The following is a 19,234-nucleotide window of genomic DNA, read 5'->3' as shown; positions in this document are numbered from 1 at the left end:
ATGCTAATTAGTGGCAGGTGCTCCTGTGCATGTGACGGCCCAGCTCTCCTTTGGTTCCTAATGATATGCGCCTACTGTGTGCTATCATATCTAACCAGGTAGATATGATAGCATGCAGTAGGCCTGGATAAGAAAGAGGCGAAGGAGCTCCAGGCTGTCTGCACAGGAGCACCGTCCGCTAATTAGCATATATTTTAAAAGTCATTTTTTTGCATTATACGTGTTTAGCATTTCTAATGTAGATATGCTATTGAATGCAGAAGAAAAGGTTGACGTGTAGGTGTATTTCGTTTAAATCATCGCTAACAGGGTGATCCATTTCCTTTAAGTCCCACGTTACCCCAGACAGTTGATGGCTATTGTAACTTTCATAACAATAAATGTCTATAATGTTTCTACAATATCTAAATACCTATAATACAGGCGGTCCCCTACTTGAGGACATCCGACTTACAGACAACCCATAGTTACAGACGGACCCCTCTGCCCCATGTGACCTCTGGTGAAGCTCTCTGGATGCTTTACTATAGTCCCAGACTGCAATGATCAGCTGTAATGAAGCTTTATTGATAATTCTTGGTCCAATTACACCAAAAATTTTGAAACTCCAATTGTCACTGGGGCAAAAGAAAAACATTTTTCTAGAACTTCTATTATAAAATATACAGTTTCGACTTACATACAAATTCAACTTAAGAACAACCCTCCAGACCCTATCTTGTATGTAACCCGGGGACTGCCTGTAATAATCTTTATTTATATAACGCCATCAAATTCCAAAGCGCTTTACAAATCATAGGTGACATATACAAATATAATATTACATTACAGAGTACAAACATTCAAATGGACTAATAGGAGTGAGGGCCCTGCTCACAAGAGCTTACAGTCTATGAACGGGGATGAACGGGGTGACACATGAGATAAAATAACATATATAATGGTCCAGCCATTCTTTATAAGTGAACAGAATAAAATAATTTATATAAATTCTGCTGTGTGAACCAGCCATCAGCCTCAGTCTTATATACAAGGTGAAAGTGACGGCAGAGAAGCCTGGAGCTTGTTATATATCTGCAGTTTGCTGGATAACCGATGGGAGGAGGACATAAAATGGATTAGTAAAGAGAGCTGACATTTCATGCAGTTAGGAATTGTGATAGGCTAGTTTTCAAGGATGGGTTTTAAAAGAATGTCTTAAACTTTGGCGGTTGGGTGGGTGGAGAACTGCAAGCAGGCAGCGCTCCTCATCCCTCTCCTCTCCATCGGAAACTGAGCGGCCACGCCAAAGGTGGGACTGATTTGGCAAAACTCTGTGCGGCGCTGTGTAATGTGTGTGTTTGTGATATATAAATAAAGAATTATTATTATTATTATTATTATTATTTTTTTTAATCCACTCTTTTTTATTAAACATTTTTTCAGTTTACAACAGTCAACATAAAACAGATACCCCCCCCCCCCACCCTCCAGAGACCGTACAGCATAAAAAGATCATATTCACATATAATTTGCATTATACATCATACAATGCGTATTGGGGTTCTCCTTATACACAAAAGCAGACCAAATCCGTGACCTCCAATGACAATCACTTCAATAAAGCTCATGACAGACAGTTTCTGCTTGCAATGATTACACCACATTTCTTAGACCATATCTTACAAAGTGTGAAACGGGTTTCTGCGCAGGTGCACTGATGGAAGTCCCGGTGAATCAAGCCAGGGCCCCCATATTTTCTCAAATCGCTTTTCAGCCTTTCTCTTAATGTATACCCCCTTCTCTAGCCTAATTATCCTGTTCATTTTAGTGATAAATTCCTGTTTAGTAGGAGGAGCAGCCTGTATCCAGTGGTACGCAATTAGTTTTCTCGCTTGATATAACATACGGGCAATGCCCAGTTTAGGTCCCCTTTCATCTGTTACCTCATCTACCCAACCCAGAATGCAAACCATAGGAGTGGCAGGGATCTGCACATCATACACCTTTTTCACAAGACTCAGTACCGCCTTCCAGAACGTGCCCAGTTCACGACACTCCCACATCATGTGGAGCAGATGTGCCCCATCTCTACCACATCTGGGGCAACAATCATCCCCCCTAATACCAATTCTGCACAACCACGCTGGCTTCTTATATGTTCTGTGGCATAGGAATAACTGCGAGAGTCTATGTTTCTCGCTTGGAGACAGATCTGGTGTCCAAGCTAGAATGGAGGTCCATTGTTCGTCTGTTATGGGCCCAATATCGGCTTCCCATTTAGACCGGATTGTTAACGGGAATTTTTTATGATATTCATCTAGCAGTTGTCTATATATAAGCGATATTATTCCCCTGCCATTTCCTGGGGAGATCAAAGTATTAATAACTAAATGGTTTTGAATTGTCAATGGGGTACTTTTCATTTGAGTGTCCAGGGCATGCCTTAACTGGAGATATCTATAGAACATGTTATGTGGCAGTTGATGTTCCTCCCGTAGCTGCTCAAAGCTTCTCACCACTCCATCGGATACTACTTGCTCCACCCTATGAATCCCCTTATTTTCCCATATCCCAATCTCTTCTAGTTTATTTATTTCAGTGAGTTGTGGGTTCCTCCACAAAGGAGTGATCTTTGTGCAGCCCTCCAGTCCAAGCATCAGCTTAGCTCTCCTCCATACCTCTACTACTAAGGCCACCGTAGGGAGCATGTCCGGGGGTCAGGTCTGGGCACCTATTTCCAACAGATAAAGAGGGGGCCTTCCACCATTACAGTAGGACATATGGCGCTCCACTGCTATGATACTATCCGGCTGTCCCCAGCCCTTCAGCTGTTGTAGCTGGGCAGCCAAAAAGTACAAATACGGATTGGGCACCGCTAATCCTCCTTCATCTTTTGCCCTTTGTAGCGTTTCTAGCCTAATGCGTGCCACCTTCTTACGCCAAATCAGAGACCTATATATACTTTGTATGCGATAAAAGTATGTCATTGGGATCCATATTGGTGAGTTATGTAATAAATAGAGAAACTGTGGCATCAAAACCATTTTTGTTAGGTTTGCTCTCCCCACTACAGACAATGGCAATTTACACCACGCATCCACCTTTTCCAGGGCCCCGGCCATCATTGGTTGAATATTTAAGGATATATACTCTTTGGGATTAGGTGATATGCATACACCCAGATACTTGAATGTAGATACTACCTGTAGCTGACCCGTGCTGAAGTTCCCAGGGAGAGGGTCGAAGGGTAAAAGTATGGATTTGTTCCAATTTATTTGGATACCTGAGAACTTTCCGTACTCTATCATGAGAGCCATAAATGGGGGTAGGGAGTCCTGCACATTGTTAAAAAATAATAACATGTCATCAGCATATAGCGCAATGCGCTCATCTAAAAGTCCATATTTAAATCCTCCAAGAGCCGATGATGCTCTGACCATGCACGCAAATGGCTCCAGTGCTAACGCAAACAGGAATAGGGATAGGGGACAGCCCTGCCTGGTTCCCCTCCCCAAGCTAAACGGCTGGATAGCTTTCCATTTACTCGGATTCTGGCCTTAGGTTCCGAGTACATAAGCTGCACCCACCTTAAGTAGTATGACCCGAATCCCATCTTTCGCATGACCGCCCATAAAAATTCCCACTCGACGCTGTCAAAAGCTTTGGCAGCGTCGAGTGAGAGGACAGCCCTGTAGGCAGCGTTTTCTGGGGACATCTGTAGGTTCATAAACAGGCATCGGATGTTAATAGTGGTAGATTTTCCTGGCATAAAGCCGGTTTGATCATTATGCACCAGATTAAGGATGACTTCTACCAGCCTATTGGCCAATACTTTGGCAATTAATTTGACATCTGTACACAGGAGTGATATGGGGCGATAAGACTCCGGCTGGAGCGGGTCCTTGTCAGGCTTAGGGATCAGTACAATTGTCGCCTCCTTCATAGATGCTGGAAGATTGCCTGTCTCATGGACAGTTGCAGCTACTTCCAATAGTTTGGGCAGAAGTATTTCCTGGTACTGCTTAAATAATTCTACAGGGAGACCGTCTACCCCCGGGGCCTTGTCGTTCTGAAAACTTGCCAGAGCCTGCTCTAGCTCTTCTATGGTTATGGGGCCATCTAACATTGATCTCTGTTCCTCTGTTAGCTTAGGTAAGGAGACATCAGCTATAAAATTCTCTATCTCTCCCCTATTGTATGTCCACCTTGATTTATAAATATCTGCATAGTATTGCTGCATGACCCTCATTATTTCAGTGTCTGAGTTGACTAGTGTTCCGTCCCCATCTCGGAGTGAGGAGAGCTGGGCCACCTTGTGCCCTAATAATCATTGCTAAGAGATGTCCTGTCCCCTCCCCTTCAGTGAAGTACTTCTGTTGAGTGAAGTATTGTTTAGCCTCTGCCGCCTGCTGATAATGCGCTTTTAGAAGATCCTGCGCCTCTGTCCAATCTCCCTTTGTCGCATTATTGGAGCTCAGCACATACCTTTCCTCCGTGTCACTAACTCGCTGCTGTAGGGTCGCGAGATATTCCCTCTTTTTGGCCTTATGCCCACAAATTTTACAGTGAAACAGCCCCCTAATGGAAGATTTTAGAGCATCCCATAACCAATGGGTGGACACTGAGTCCTGGTTATCTCTGATAAAATCCCTGACGGCATTTTCCACCTCCCCTGTTAAGTTGAGAATTTGTAGCCAGAATGGGTTGAGGCGCCACAGTCTCCCCCCCGTGTCTGCAGCCCTAACTAGCGTAACCAACACGGGGGAGTGATCTGAGACGCTTCGCGGCAGGTATACAACATCTGCCACATGCTGCACTACCTGATTGCTGCCTACAACCAAGTCAATTCTAGACAAGGATCCATGTGAGGTGGAGAAGCAAGAATACTGCTTAGTATCAGGATGACGCTGTCGCCAGATGTCTACTAGGCCCACCTCCTGCAGCAATTTCGCCAATACCGTGGATATTGCCCCACTTCCCCCTCCCGATACTGAAAATCTGTCAAGAGTTGGATTAAGACATTGATTGAAGTCCCCTACTATAAGAACTGGGATACCATGGGCTTCTGTGATAACACTCAGGACCTTTTTTAGTACTTCTCCCGAGTATGGGGGAGGTATATAGACCGCTACCAGCAGTAATGTAAAGTTATATATGCGGCATCGAATGCAGATATATCTACCATCTGCATCCACATGGACAGCGAAACATTCAAAAGGGATCTGCCTATTAACAAGTATACTGACCCCTCTTGAGTGCGTAGAATAAACTGAATGATATTCTTTCCCGATCCAAGCTCTTTTAAGCCCCTGTATAGAGTCGGCCACTAGGTGCGTTTTCATCAGACATATTACTGCCGGCTGGTATTGTTGTATTACATTAAACACTGCATAGCGCTTGGAGGAGTCCCCCAGGCCCCTAACATTCCAATTATTATTTTTATTATTATTATTATTCTCTATGTACTCAATGCACCATGACCGCATGTAATAGACCTCTAAGGAGGACTCATCTGTGGCCAGATCAAGACCCCCAATATGTTTGTGTTAGTGAGTCCTTACTGTGATTAGAATATGGCTTACAAGTTCATATCACTGTAGATTCTTTCCATCTCTTTCCACAAGGGCTAACTTACTTGGATGATCTTCTGCCTAAGTTGTGGGCATTCATCTGTGAACTGGGACCTCAAGGAGGGTTAAAGCTTTTCTTGGAGTGCTTAAGCAATGACACTGAGGAGTCCCGCAGGCTTTTGGCTATGCTGGTCCTGTTCTGTGACTGCTCCAGACATTTAATTACGTGAGTGTTTAGTATTCAGCTTATTGATGGATTGAATATCGCAATGCTTATAGCTTTGGTGCAACTTTTTTGGCAGGATTCTGGACGATATTGAGGTATACGAGGAACAGATATCATTCAAACTGGAGGAACTTGTCACTATCTCAGCATTTCTGAATTGCTTTGTGTTCAAGATGGTCTGGGATGGTATACTTGGTAAGACAAAATGACTACTATGTCAGTTCATTAATTGTATTAATATTTTTATTTATTTATTTTTTTCTCTCTTCTGACCAAAATTCTGCTCTTGTCAGAGCTAGCAAAATAAAAACCCTTGATTGACTAAAAATCTGGCCATCTAATGTATGATCCTGTATGTTAACATTTAAATTTTAATGAGGATTGTCAGGCCCTGTGACATTTTTTCACAAAATGGAAGATGTTCATCTTAATTCTACTTCTTTTCTATTCTTCACCAGCCTACTGGACAGTGTATTGCAGTTTTTACATTGTTGCATAAATCCTAAACATTGTGCGCATTTACTAAATTGACCCTTCTAGTTTTTAGACTGAATCAGAAATGTGAGTACTGTATTTATATTCTTTACAGAGAATGCCAAAGGGGAAACCCTGGAGCTTTTCCATTCAGTACATGGCTGGCTTATGGTTCTGTATGAGCGAGACTGCAGAAGGAGATTTGCCCCGGAGGATCACTGGCTGCGGAAGTGAGTTACTATAGATTAAAATAGTTTCTCTGGTCTTATGCAAATATAGGGAATTGGATTTCGCCCCAGATGGACACTTTACAATGCACTTTGCACCTCTTTTTTAATTTCAACTTCTTTTTTATTAAGAGACAAACATTTTTACGGAAAAATAAACCGCATTACAACAGTTATGAAATGGGCATACCAAATCACAATAGTTGGTAAACAATAGTTTGTTTGGGTCGCGCAGGACCACTGGTGTTATTTTATAGCATAAGTAAAACATACAAGTCACACGTAGAACTAGGGGAAATCCCTATGCAGTAGAGAAACTGCATTTGTGAGCAACTAAACTGCATTTGTGAGCAACTACCTCTTCTTGAGGTGTGAACACAGCAGCAGTCATACAAATGTTATAGGCAGGTCACTGCAATATTTCATTGTAGGGGGTCTCCGTTCACTGTATACAATTGCATCCACTTCTGCATTAGCTGGAGTAGCAATGTGATTGCAGTAAGATTTATCATTATATATATATATATATATATATTCATTATGATGTTATATTTTCAACACCGCAGCCCTCTAATCTTCATTTGTACATTTTTGCTTCCGGATATGATTGTATTCTTTAAGAGTTTGCTGCTGTTATTTGTTCTCATAGGGATCTTAAACCAGCTGTGCTCTTCCAAGAACTGGACAAAGAGAGAAAGCGAGCCCAGCTCTTACTTCAGTACATCCCTCATGTCATCCCGCACAAAAATGTATGTGGCATTACTTACATTTAGACCATATTGAATATATCAGATGTTTATTGGCTGAACCCTTTACATATTCGTCAGCCCCCTAAACACAACGTAAAATAATTTCCCATTTAAATTCTAATACTTCAGATTGTGAAAGAAAGTTAGCTTTTAGTGTTGTAGTATACCGGTCTATATATAAGATTTAATACTTTGGTCCCATTTACTGTTCAATCCAGTGTTCAAAGATACATTATACAGAAAATCTCATGAGTAATTATCCATTAAAGTATGGGATGTAATTATGTGTGGCAGGATACTTTTTTTTTTTTTTTAAAGGAAAGCAACAGAATGGGTTAGATTCGAAAATGGCAGTGTGATATCAGAAATCCTGCTGTAGGTGAAGAATATGGCTGTATATAGACGACATAGGTTATGGCATTGCCGATACAAGTAGTATATATTGAAGATTTGTGTAGCTTTGTAAACTAGCTTTAGTTTTACTTAGTGTCTCCTTATTATATAGTGCTACATACTTAAAACAACACATAACAAGATGGCTTCAGGTTCAGTGGAATATAAATTACTTCTTATTTGAAACCTTTAGGCTATATTCACACTGCCGTTGCCCGCCCGTACCGTACCGTAGCGGGCAACGGCAGTGTACGGGGAGAGGAGGAGGAGGTGAGCGCAGCTCACCCCCGCCCCTCTCCATAGCAACCTATGGCGCACGGCCCCGTATTACGGGAAAAGATAGGACAGGTCCTATCTTTTTCCCGGGTACGGAACAGTACGGTGCCGCACGTGTGCTGCACCGTACCGCTCCCGTAGGGTGCCGTGCGCCCATAGGAGTGTATGGGGGACGTATATCGGCCGTATATACGTCGGCCGTATATACGTCCCCCATACGTTCGTGTGAATGTAGCCTTACTTTGTATTATCCATGTTTGTTAATTGGGCACTTTGAATGTATTTCTGTTTTGCAGCGAGTCCTTTTGTTCCGAAATATAGTGACTAAGGAAAAGGAGAAGCTGGGTTTGGTAGAGACAAACACTGCCTCACCGCATGTAACACATATCACTATACGAAGATCACGAATGCTTGAGGTACCATGTGAAGTTTATTAGAAAAACTTTGTGTGCATATTTGGAAAGTCTCCAGACATTGGCAGTTCACGGGTGGAACATTTTCTCCAATGATCAGTCAGTCCAATGATCAGGGAGACACACTAGTTGCAGGATTTCTGTAGCATGACTCCAGTTTTTTTCATTTGGGAAAATAACATACAGCAGTAATCCTACACTTCAATTGGGACTTCCATGCATAGCATGTTGCAGTAGAACTGTAAACTTAAGGTGTCCTCACACAGGGCTGGATTATAGGGAGGGCTCTAGGGGTGCAAACCCTGGGATCCCTACCTCTTTACTCATAAGGAGGCCCCCACCAGCAATGTCCGTCTGTAAGCTCACAGGTAGTAATGCGCAGCGGAGGTGCCAATGCGCCATACATGCACTTGGCATGTGACAATGACTCATTGGCTTTATCAGTGAGAGCGTGCTCGCCTACCCATACTTAAATTCTGCATGACTGGTAGCAGCTTATCTTTCATGAGAATACAGGATCAGCTATATTGAGATTTAGCATGCCTAAATATTGTTTCCCTGACATCATGTAGCAGGGAAGTTGGGAGACTACCATTCATAAAAAAATACTAACGTGAACCTGCTGACATCAGTGGGTATGGGCGTCTCTCTCTAAGTGACCTCTCTTGATCTGAGATCACTATAACTCTTTATAAAGGATATAGCCAATTAGAGAGGAAGCTACTATTACCACAGTATATCACTTTTTAGTATAAATTAAGTGTATTTATTATTCAGAAAACGTTATTCCTCTATTGTGTATTTTCAACAGGATGGCTATGATCAGCTGAGGCAACTTTCTCAGAATGCTATGAAAGGAGTCATTAGAGTCAAATTTGTCAATGACTTGGGAGTAGATGAGGCTGGAATTGACCAGGATGGTGTTTTTAAGGAATTCTTAGAGGAAATCATAAAGAAAGTATTTGATCCCGCTCTAAATCTTTTCAAGGTACTAAGGAACACCTTAAGCAGTCTGTTTCCTTAACCTAATCACTTCTTTTATGACCTGCTTTCTTTGACTCCCTCAGACTACAAGCACTAATGATCGATTATATCCATCTCCTACATCGTACATCCATGAGAACTACCTACAGTTGTTTGAGTTTGTAGGCAAGATGCTTGGAAAGGCCGTGTATGAGGTAAAATATGATGTAAAATTTTCATTTTATGGACATATCTTAAATCGAATTTAAAGGGGTTTTCCCCATTACCTCTGATCTGAAGTGCCCGATGGTTGGTGATTTGGCCACTGAGAATACACAGCCATACCAACAATAGAGGTCCACAAGACACCTTAAAGGGGTATTCCAGGAATCATCATAATTCATATACAAATGGGTCCTTAAAATATAAGCTAATATGTAATTAGTTGTTATTAAAATTTAGCTCCCGTTAGTAGAAAATGCTGGTGACATACACTGTAATGAAGAATTAAAATGCTACTGGCCCTTTAATCAGTCCATTTATTTCCTCCTAATGACATTGAATTTTGTTACATTAATTTATTTATAGCATTATGGATTTTTTAATCAGATGTTCATATTCCGAGAATATCCCTTTAAGTGCCCTATATGGTGCCCATGTCAACCAGTGCTTTGTTCAGACAGTTATATGGGGAATAGCTGTAGTAGAAGCCCCTAGAAATGAATAAAGAGCTGGCTGAGGAGACACTTATGAGGGAACATCTGGTGATTAACAGGCCCTTGTTCTTATGATCTTTAGGGGCTAAAATATTTGATAAGGGCTAAATATCCTTGAAGGAAAGCCTCTTCAAATTGCTTGTTTTTTTCTTTTAGGGTATAGTGGTGGATGTTCCTTTTGCTTCATTTTTCCTTAGTCAGCTATTAGGGCACCATCACAGTATCTTCTACAGCTCTGTGGACGAACTTCCTTCTCTAGATCCTGAGTTCTACAAGAATCTTACATCCATTAAGGTTAGAAGTATTTATATTAAGGGACATAACTAAGTCATGCTGTAAGTTTTCCGACTGCATCATTGTTTAATTACTGATGACCATTAAATCTTTACCCTGCAAGTCTCACCAATTGCCCTATATAACATTTGTTAATGGACAAGATTATGGATTACAGGGATTTACTGCAAACTTGCTGTAATATGCTTCATTGATGCCATTTTTTGGGTATAGGCTTTTCACAACTGATTGTATAGTAAACCTAATAATAGTTTTTACATCCTACAGCGATATGATGGAGATATAAGTGATCTGGGCCTCACGTTGTCATATGATGAAGACGTTATGGGTCAGGTACATGTTCATTTTGTTGGCTTTGAAATATTGACTGCTACACTGATGATTTCTGTAATTTTTTAGTGTAATTTTATATTTTAGGGGTCTAAAACAGGATAGTATTGTCCCATGTATATAATTATGAAGAAAACCTTATAGGGAATTTTTACTATTTCAATAATTGTGCCACCACCATTAGGGGGAGCTTACTGCATACCTTTTATTCACTGATCTATGGCCAAACAGGAACTTTGTACCGTGCATTTACATTGAAGAAATATTTTAAAAATATCATAAGATGTCAAATTTATTAAAAAAAATGTTTTCAGAAACGGTAAGGATTAATTTGGGGATGAGCCAACATTACAGGTCTTCTATGTGAATGAAGCAGTTTTGTATCTTCATGACCACTGCTCATTTGATCAGTATGGGACTGTCACAGACAGCTGACTAAAGCTATCCATCAGTTGCATAGAAGTGAGTGGCAATTGTGTACATCCCCATTTGATTCACGCAGGGGACACAGAGGCACCTGTGTAGATCATGAGCTGGGGGATCCCTGTTTACATACATGCATCTGCTCCATTCCACCCTATTGTACTGCTGGAGATAGACAAGTGCTGTACTTGGCATGGTTTGGCAGCTTCATAGAGCTAAATGCGGAGCTTTTGCAGTCACAGTCTTATCTCTTTAGTAAAACTCCCTTTAATGCATCTTGCATAAATCCATGTATTTCCATCTGTACTTTGCTACATACCATTCCTTTTGTTTATACCATTAAAAAATGAAAGGACAATATATTGTGAATTTTAGCAAAGAATTTCTAATAACCTTTTTAGCCCTTACTAAAATATTTATCTCTTTTATTTTTATAGTTGGTCTGTCATGAGCTGGTCCCTGGAGGGAAATCTATCTCAGTAAATAATGAAAACAAGTAAGTATATGTATTTCTTAGCAAAAGGTCAGATGTGTTTAAGGATGTCCTTTCACCTCCTTTCTTTCCCCATAATGTGACCATTCTGAATCATCTTTTCATAGATAGTTTTCGAGGGTCCTGAGCTAGCTGCAAAAATGGCAGCTATTTCATGGCCCCCACAGAGGTCTATAATGCACAAGTGGCTGCAAATTAGGGAACAGGTCCTATTCCTTCCCCGATTTGCAGTGCCAAGAATACGTCATCACTGTGTTGTCCCTGACGGGCAAAAGTAATCAATTCCCCAGCTGCTGTGTATGAGTCATCCAGCTTAGGTTGATGTATGATAGGTAGCTCCTGTGTATGTGGAAGAAATGTGTTTATGTACGGCACCCAACTTTCCCAAGGTCCTGAATTTTATAATTGTTTTTTGAGCAAAACCACTCAATTCAGGGGTTAAACAAGTTATGTTTCTGCCTCAGTGTACTACTGTACACATTGCTACAGCATTCTCAAGGTATGTTTGGTACACAATGCATAAAAACAAATGGTAGATTTCCTTTAACCCCTTATCACCGACACTAGTTTTCAGCTCAATGACCAGACTCGATTTTTCAAATCTGACATGTCTCACGATAATTGGTTATAACTTCGGAACGCTTTAACATATCCCGGTGATTTTGAGAATGTTTTCTCGTGACACATTGTACTTCATGTTAGTTATAAAATTTAAGTGATAAGTTTTGCGTTTCGTTCTGAAAAAAAGTGAAAATTTGGCAAAAGTTTGTAAAAATTCTTCATTTTCCAAGTTTGAAATGTTCTGGTTTCCAGACAGGAAGTAAAACTACCCAAAAAGTTTGATAATTAACATTTACAGAATATCTGCTTTATGTTGGGATGATATTTTATGCTTCCGGTCATTTTTCTAGGATGTTATGAGGTGCAGAACTTTAGGTGCGATTTTTCTTATTTTCATGAAAATTGCCATAACTCACATTTTGAGGGACAACTCAGCTTTCAAGTGACTTTGAGAGGCCTAAATAATAGTAAAACCTCATAAATTACCCCACTATAGAAAGTTCACCCCTCAACATATGTAAAACAACTTCTATTAAGTCCATTAACCCTTTAAGTGTTTCACATGGGTTAAAAAATGGACCTGCGATTTAGAAACTATGAAATTTTTTTGGAAATACATTCATTTAGGCCAAAACTGACATTTTCAGAATAAATTAAATGATGAAACGCACTGCAACGCTTGATGCCCAATTCCTCCCGAGTGTACTGATACCACATATGTGGTGGTAAACTGCTGTACGGGCGCACGGCCGAGCATAGAATGAATGGAGGCGCCGTCCACAGCAGATTTGTATTGTCACATTGTACGACCTATAAATTTTTTTTTTTTTTTGGTAATGCGATCATATGAGGGCTTATTTTTTATGGGATGAGATACAATGTATAAATAATTTATTTTGGGAGTCTAAAGCTTATTCATGAGATTTTATTAACTATTTCAAGGGGGACACAAACAAAATCATCAATTTTTATTTTGGATTGTGAGCATTCCCCCGCCCCCGCCCCCCCGCTCACCGTAACGAAAAAATAATATTTTATCTTTATTCTCTGGTTCACTACGATTGCGGTGATACCTCATTTATATAGTTTTTCTTATTTTGCTCAATTTTCCTGAACAAAACCAATATTGGAGAAAATCGCAATGTTTTTACTATTGATAACTTTTCAGGGCCATAACTTCTGTATTTTTCTGTTGTCAGATCTGGTTGAGGGCTTATTTTTTGCGAAAACAGTTGTTCTTTTCAGTCGTATCATATTAGGTACCGTAACTTTTTTTGATCACTTTTTAGAACATTTTTTGTGATGGTGTTTGATGAAAAATTGTATATTATGGGAAGTTTTTCGAGTTTTTTTTTTACGTAGTTCACCGAGCGGGTTCAATATTGATTTAGATTTATTGTACAGATTAATACGGATGCGGTGATACCTCATTTATATAGTTTTTCTTATTTTGCTCAATTTTCCTGAGCAAAACCAATATTGGAGAAAATCGCATTGTTTTTACTATTGACAACTTTTCAGGGCCATAACTTCTGTATTTTTCTGTTGTCAGATCTGGTTGAGGGCTTATTTTTTGCGAAAACAGTTGTTCTTTTCAGTCGTATCATATTAGGTACCGTAACTTTTTTTGATCACTTTTTAGAACATTTTTTGTGATGGTGTTTGAAGAAAAATTGTATATTATGGGAAGTTTTTCGAGTTTTTTTTTTACGTAGTTCACCGAGCGGGTTCAATATTGATTTAGATTTATTCTACAGATTAATACGGACGCGGTGATACCAAATATGTACGTGTTTTGTGTTTTATATACTTTATTTGCATTTTATGTGTTACTGGGGAGATTATGGGACTTTTATTTTATTTATTTAATTATATTATTAAAAGATTAAATTTTTTTTTTTTTACTTTTTTACATTTTCTACTTCTTGGCTTGAATAAGTGATCATCCGATCGCTTATTCAAGCCTTTACACTGCAATACACTTGTATTGCAGTGTATAGTGAAAGTAACTGAGCATGCTGCGCATGCTCAGTTACTTACAGCCGGGTCCTGCCAGGAAGGTGAGAAGAGGAGCCGACAGCCCCGGGTCACTCGTCGGAACCCGGGGCAGCGGCAGGAGGGATCGGATCCCCCGGTAAGCACACCGGGGGGGTCCGATCCACGGGGGACACACTTGCACGCCGCGGTCATGCTTGACCGCGGCGTGCAAGGGGTTAAACACCCGGGATCGGAGTTTTTCCGATCCCGGGTGTTAGTGCCGGGTCTGGGCTGTGATATCACAGCCCGACACCGGCACCAGCGAGACCCGGTGTCCCGAAAACTTCTTCTGATGCGCCGCCGTAGAAAGGCGTCGCATCAGAAGAAGTACCCTTAATGACCGCCGTAAAAACCCGATAGGGCGGTCATTAAGGGGTTAAAGGGGTATTTCCATTTCAGCAAATTATTGTTATTGTTTTTATTATGAAAAGTTATACAATTTTTCAATATACTTTCTGTATCAATTCCTCAAGGATTTCTAGATTTCTGCTTGCTGTTATTCTATGGCAAGCTTCTATGTTTACTACCAATGGACAGAAATCTGAGCATGGTCACACAGGTGCATGGCTCATTATATCACACAGCTCTGATTACTGAGCCCTGCACCTGTGTGACCATGGTCAGATTTCTATCCAGTAGTAGTAAACATAGAAGCTTTCCATAGAATGACAGTAAGCAGAGATCTAGAAAACTGTACGGAATTGATACATAAAGTATATTGCAAAATGTTATAACTTTTTATCATAAAAAGAATTACATTAATTTGCTGTAATGGAAATACCCCAGCGATCAGGTGCTGTAAATATATAAATTATTTTAGTACCGTATAAGCCGACCCAAGTATAAGCCGAGGCCCCTAATTTTACCACCAAAAACTGGGAAAACCTATTGACTCGAGTATAAGCCGAGGGTAGGAAATGCATTGGTCACAGACCCCCACCAGTATATAGCCAGCCAGCCCCCTATAGTATACAGCCTGCCCCCTGTAGTATACAGCCAGCCCAGCTTGCCCCCAGTAGTATACAGCCAGCCCATCTTGCCCCCAGTAGTATACAGCCCAGCCCATCTTGCCCCCAGTAGTATACAGCCAGCCCATCTTGCCCCCAGTAGTATACAGCCAGCGAGTCAATACAGCAGTCAGTCAGTAAAAATTACTTTAAAAAAAAAAAACTTATATACTCACCCTCCGGTGGACCCAATGCGCAGCGCTTCTCCCCTGATGTCCGTGCGGCTCCTCTTCAGGCTTCTGTGCCCGTCTTCCTTCTTCTGCTGGGCGCCACCATTGCTCTCTCCCGGGCCGGCGCATAGTATGACGCACCGCTGCTGAAAAACAATGGCTTCGACGAGCAGAAGAAAGAAGACGGGCACAGAAGCCTGAAGACAAGCCGCGCGGACATCGGGGGAGCAGCGCTGCGCATTGAAGCCACCGGAGGGTGAGTATATAAGTTTTTTGTTTTTTTTTTAAAGTAATTTTTACTGAATGACTGCTGTATTGACTCGTGTATAAGCCGAGGGGACGTTTTTCAGCACATTTTTTGTGCTGAAAAACTCGGCTTATACACAAATATATACGGTAGTAGTATTTTACTTCTCTTTCTAACTACTACTTGTCAATGATTATATATATATATATATATATATATATATATACAGTCAGCGCTGTGTTTCTTTCAGGATCAGTTACATTCACCTTATGGCTCACTTCCGCATGCACACACAAATTAAGAACCAAACAGCTGCTCTCATCAGTGGTTTCCGCTCCATCATCCGGCCTGAGTGGATACGTATGTTCTCAGCTCCCGAGCTGCAGCGCCTTATATCAGGGGACAATGCAGAGATTGATTTGGATGACCTCAAGTGAGTTAAATAATTTACGGTGTAATGAGATAATGTATTTGAAGTGTGAATTTTATGCCAAATGTATTTCATGAATCTCCTAGAGAGGTTTTGCTTACATTACATATCTGCCTCAAATCCATAATTATTAAAGTATGATACGGGTTTGAATTCATCACTATTTAAATCCAATAAAAATATGAATCTACAAATGTGTGTATAAATGCCGACATAGACATTGGGGGGAGTGTTGGCACATCCTACATACATATACACAGGGGGGAAAGGAGTGATAAGGATTATATCACATAATGGATTGTTTCCCTGTGCCAGATTAGAGGAATATCCATTAGTATTAATTTTCGGCAATTTTGACAGAATGACCAATTTATAGGAATGTCACAGCAGAGGAAAATATGGTCACATGTAGAGCAGAGCTAATTTTTTTGGAGTATCTAGAGATTAATGCTGAGACTTAGAGGGTGACATTATTTCATCACTCAGTGCCTGCAACTAAGCCTGAATTTATAAGGGCCTGTGAAATTGGGCAAGAGGGGGATGCACCCACACTTGGGATTGAACAGCCAACAGCAACCCCTATGGGGCACAATACAAGATTTTCCTGCATTCAGGCCAAGAAACCTAAACTTATGATGCAGGACACATAACCTACAAGATTATCAATCCAACACTTGTACCACATTAACCTGGATTGAGTTTGTATTATTTCTATCCGGTATTTGAGAAAGGGTTTCATTGACCCGAAACGCATCATCAAGGACTTTACTTCATAAATATTATCCACTTTTGTAACAAAAAATATTTATTCCTACAATTCATTTTGTTATTTTGCAATTTGGTATTAGAGCCCCACTAGTGCTCCAAAAATGTTCCCCTCCATACTTTAACGCTCAGGACTGATATAGCTTGGGTCTTTACAAAAGCTTACATGTAAAGGTTAATATATCATGTAAACCACTGTGGCATTGCATATATACAAAGCGACATACTCTATGGCCAAGTTGATTATCATGTGGGCTATAGGGACCATTATGCGTTGTTCTTTTTATAGCTTTTGCTAAATAAATCTTATTTTGTCTTTTATTGTAACAGGAAGCACACTGTGTACTATGGAGGGTTCCATGGCAGTCATCGGGTCATTGTCTGGCTGTGGGATATTCTAGCCAATGATTTTAACTCGGAGGAAAAAGCCATGTTTCTAAAGGTGACATCATCCTTTGCCCTCTTTGTTTGCAATGTTCACCACCCTATATAAATATTGATATAACAGGTTTCTTTTTTGTGTTTGTCTCAGTTTGTTACTAGCTGCTCCCGACCTCCTCTTTTAGGGTTTGCCTATCTCAAACCACCATTCTCTATTCGCTGTGTGGAGGTGTCAGACGATCAGGTGAGAGCCTCATAAGTCACCATTTATTTTTGGTTTTTGTTCCTTGCTCTTCACCTTGATTCCACACAACCCTTTGTTTTTTAACAATTTTTTTTACTCTCTTTACAGGATACAGGGGACACCTTGGGTAGCGTTCTACGTGGCTTTTTTACAATTAGAAAGAAAGAACCTGGGGGCCGCCTCCCCACCTCCTCTACCTGCTTTAACCTCCTAAAACTTCCCAACTACAGCAAGAAGGGGATCCTTCGGGAGAAGCTCCGCTATGCCATCAGCATGAACACAGGCTTTGAACTGTCATAGCACTTTTTGATCGACTGTCCTTTACCTCTCCGGAGCATTTTATTAACATGTTTGCATTAGAAATGACGGCTTACATATATGAAGCACTAAAATATTAAGTTCCCCATATTCTGCCCAATTCTTAGGTCAACTCATCTGGTTGCAAACATGTTGACTTATTTCCAAAGCACAATCCTTTGACTGATCCTCTGATCCTATCCTTTTAGGTGTTTGACTGAGTAACCAGTGATTTCACCCAGATAGGATTTCATAGATTGGTGTAAGGTGCATGATAAGAAATGTATTTTAGTTAGCAATGTTACAAAGCTTAGACTTTAGACTGCATAATAAGTCTATGGACATACAGTATCTTTTCTGCAATTTCTGCCTATTTGCACAGACCAGAAGACATTCTGGAGTACTCAGAAGGATCTTTAAAGCCATACAGTTATGGAAGAACCAACACCTTTTCCCCCCTGGAATGGCCAGTGTATATAAAAACTTCATATAGTATATGATCTTGTGTTCATAGGTTGTACAGATGTAACATATTTCAGTTTTTGTTCTTTTATGGAGACACACACATTTCTTTTTCTTTTTATGGAGGCAGGAACATGCAGGGTTTTACACTAGAAGTGACTCTTTGATACCAAGCAGTCACTTAGGATACTAGGAATTAAAATCTTAGTAGCTTAACTGCCCTCCCCCTCATTCCATCTCACTGTGTGTAAACCGTGTCTATATAGACAATATACATCTATAGAAACATGTCTGTGTACACATATATAACAGCTTAATGCACCAGAAGTAAGGTTATTTTCTAATTGCAGACCTAAACCCGGAATAAAGACCCAAATGTCTACATATATAATATACGGTCCTATTGCTATGTCTAACAGTTCCCATGAAATTTTGTTTTAAACACCACTGTGTCCTCACAGACCAAATTACTTTTATTTGAGCGTGTGTATAGGCATTGTGATTTGGTTTTATTTTTAATGTTAATTTAAGCTTATGTAAAGCGAAGAATGACATTGTCGTGTTAGTATGTCCTATGATCCTTCATCACCATCATAATCTACTGTGTCCCTCCATAATACTGGAGAGAGGAAGATGGTTCAGATCATCGAGCTCTAGAAGTCCAGCAATATATTCTGGGGTGCCCTCTTACTGTGTAAAAGGGAAGTTCCCTCTGCAAATAACTGCTTCAATGGATACAAATAAATTATTCCCTATCAAGTGTTTCTTTGCTGAATGGAATATTGTACTTTCTTTCTTTAATTCATTGATCATAGTTTGTTTAATTGTTCTACAATTTGAGTGGAATATACCTAAATGATGACTTATTCATGAGGCCCCATTCACATGTTGAGCTTGAATTGTGTTTTGAAGCCCAATTCAAGCACATTAGGGAGGAGGAACTCAGATGTGTTTAGACCTAAATGCATGTATTAGGCAACTATGAACACAGTTTTATCACTTAACAAGGCAAAACATGTGGTGCTAGTTCCCAAATGCAAGCGTTTAGGTCCAAACACATTTGCTTTTCGGATTTACTCCTCCCCATCGTGCTTGAGTTGTGTT

At 40.3% G+C, this 19,234-nt stretch overlaps 1 protein-coding gene across 1 annotated transcript in view; it reads left to right on the top strand.

Moving 5' to 3' along the window:
* UBE3B (ubiquitin protein ligase E3B) overlaps positions 1–18,894 on the top strand; it is a 35,689-nt gene extending 16,795 nt beyond the window's left edge. The window contains exons 15-28 of the mRNA XM_072147423.1: positions 5,607–5,778; positions 5,855–5,973; positions 6,368–6,482; positions 7,129–7,228; positions 8,194–8,313; positions 9,122–9,298; positions 9,378–9,488; positions 10,146–10,283; positions 10,551–10,616; positions 11,474–11,532; positions 15,802–15,984; positions 17,077–17,188; positions 17,279–17,371; positions 17,480–18,894. Coding sequence (XP_072003524.1) covers positions 5,607–5,778; positions 5,855–5,973; positions 6,368–6,482; positions 7,129–7,228; positions 8,194–8,313; positions 9,122–9,298; positions 9,378–9,488; positions 10,146–10,283; positions 10,551–10,616; positions 11,474–11,532; positions 15,802–15,984; positions 17,077–17,188; positions 17,279–17,371; positions 17,480–17,671 — 1,757 coding nt within the window. The 3' untranslated portion in view covers positions 17,672–18,894. The remainder of the gene's footprint in view (positions 1–5,606; positions 5,779–5,854; positions 5,974–6,367; positions 6,483–7,128; positions 7,229–8,193; positions 8,314–9,121; positions 9,299–9,377; positions 9,489–10,145; positions 10,284–10,550; positions 10,617–11,473; positions 11,533–15,801; positions 15,985–17,076; positions 17,189–17,278; positions 17,372–17,479) is intronic.
* The last annotated feature ends 340 nt before the right edge of the window (positions 18,895–19,234 follow it).

Source organism: Engystomops pustulosus, chromosome 1 (assembly GCF_040894005.1).
Source record: "Engystomops pustulosus chromosome 1, aEngPut4.maternal, whole genome shotgun sequence".
In the NCBI taxonomy this organism is placed as follows: Eukaryota; Metazoa; Chordata; class Amphibia; order Anura; family Leptodactylidae; genus Engystomops; species Engystomops pustulosus.
The sequence above is the reverse complement of the archived record's forward strand: the minus strand, read 5'-3'. Positions and strand labels throughout refer to the sequence as shown.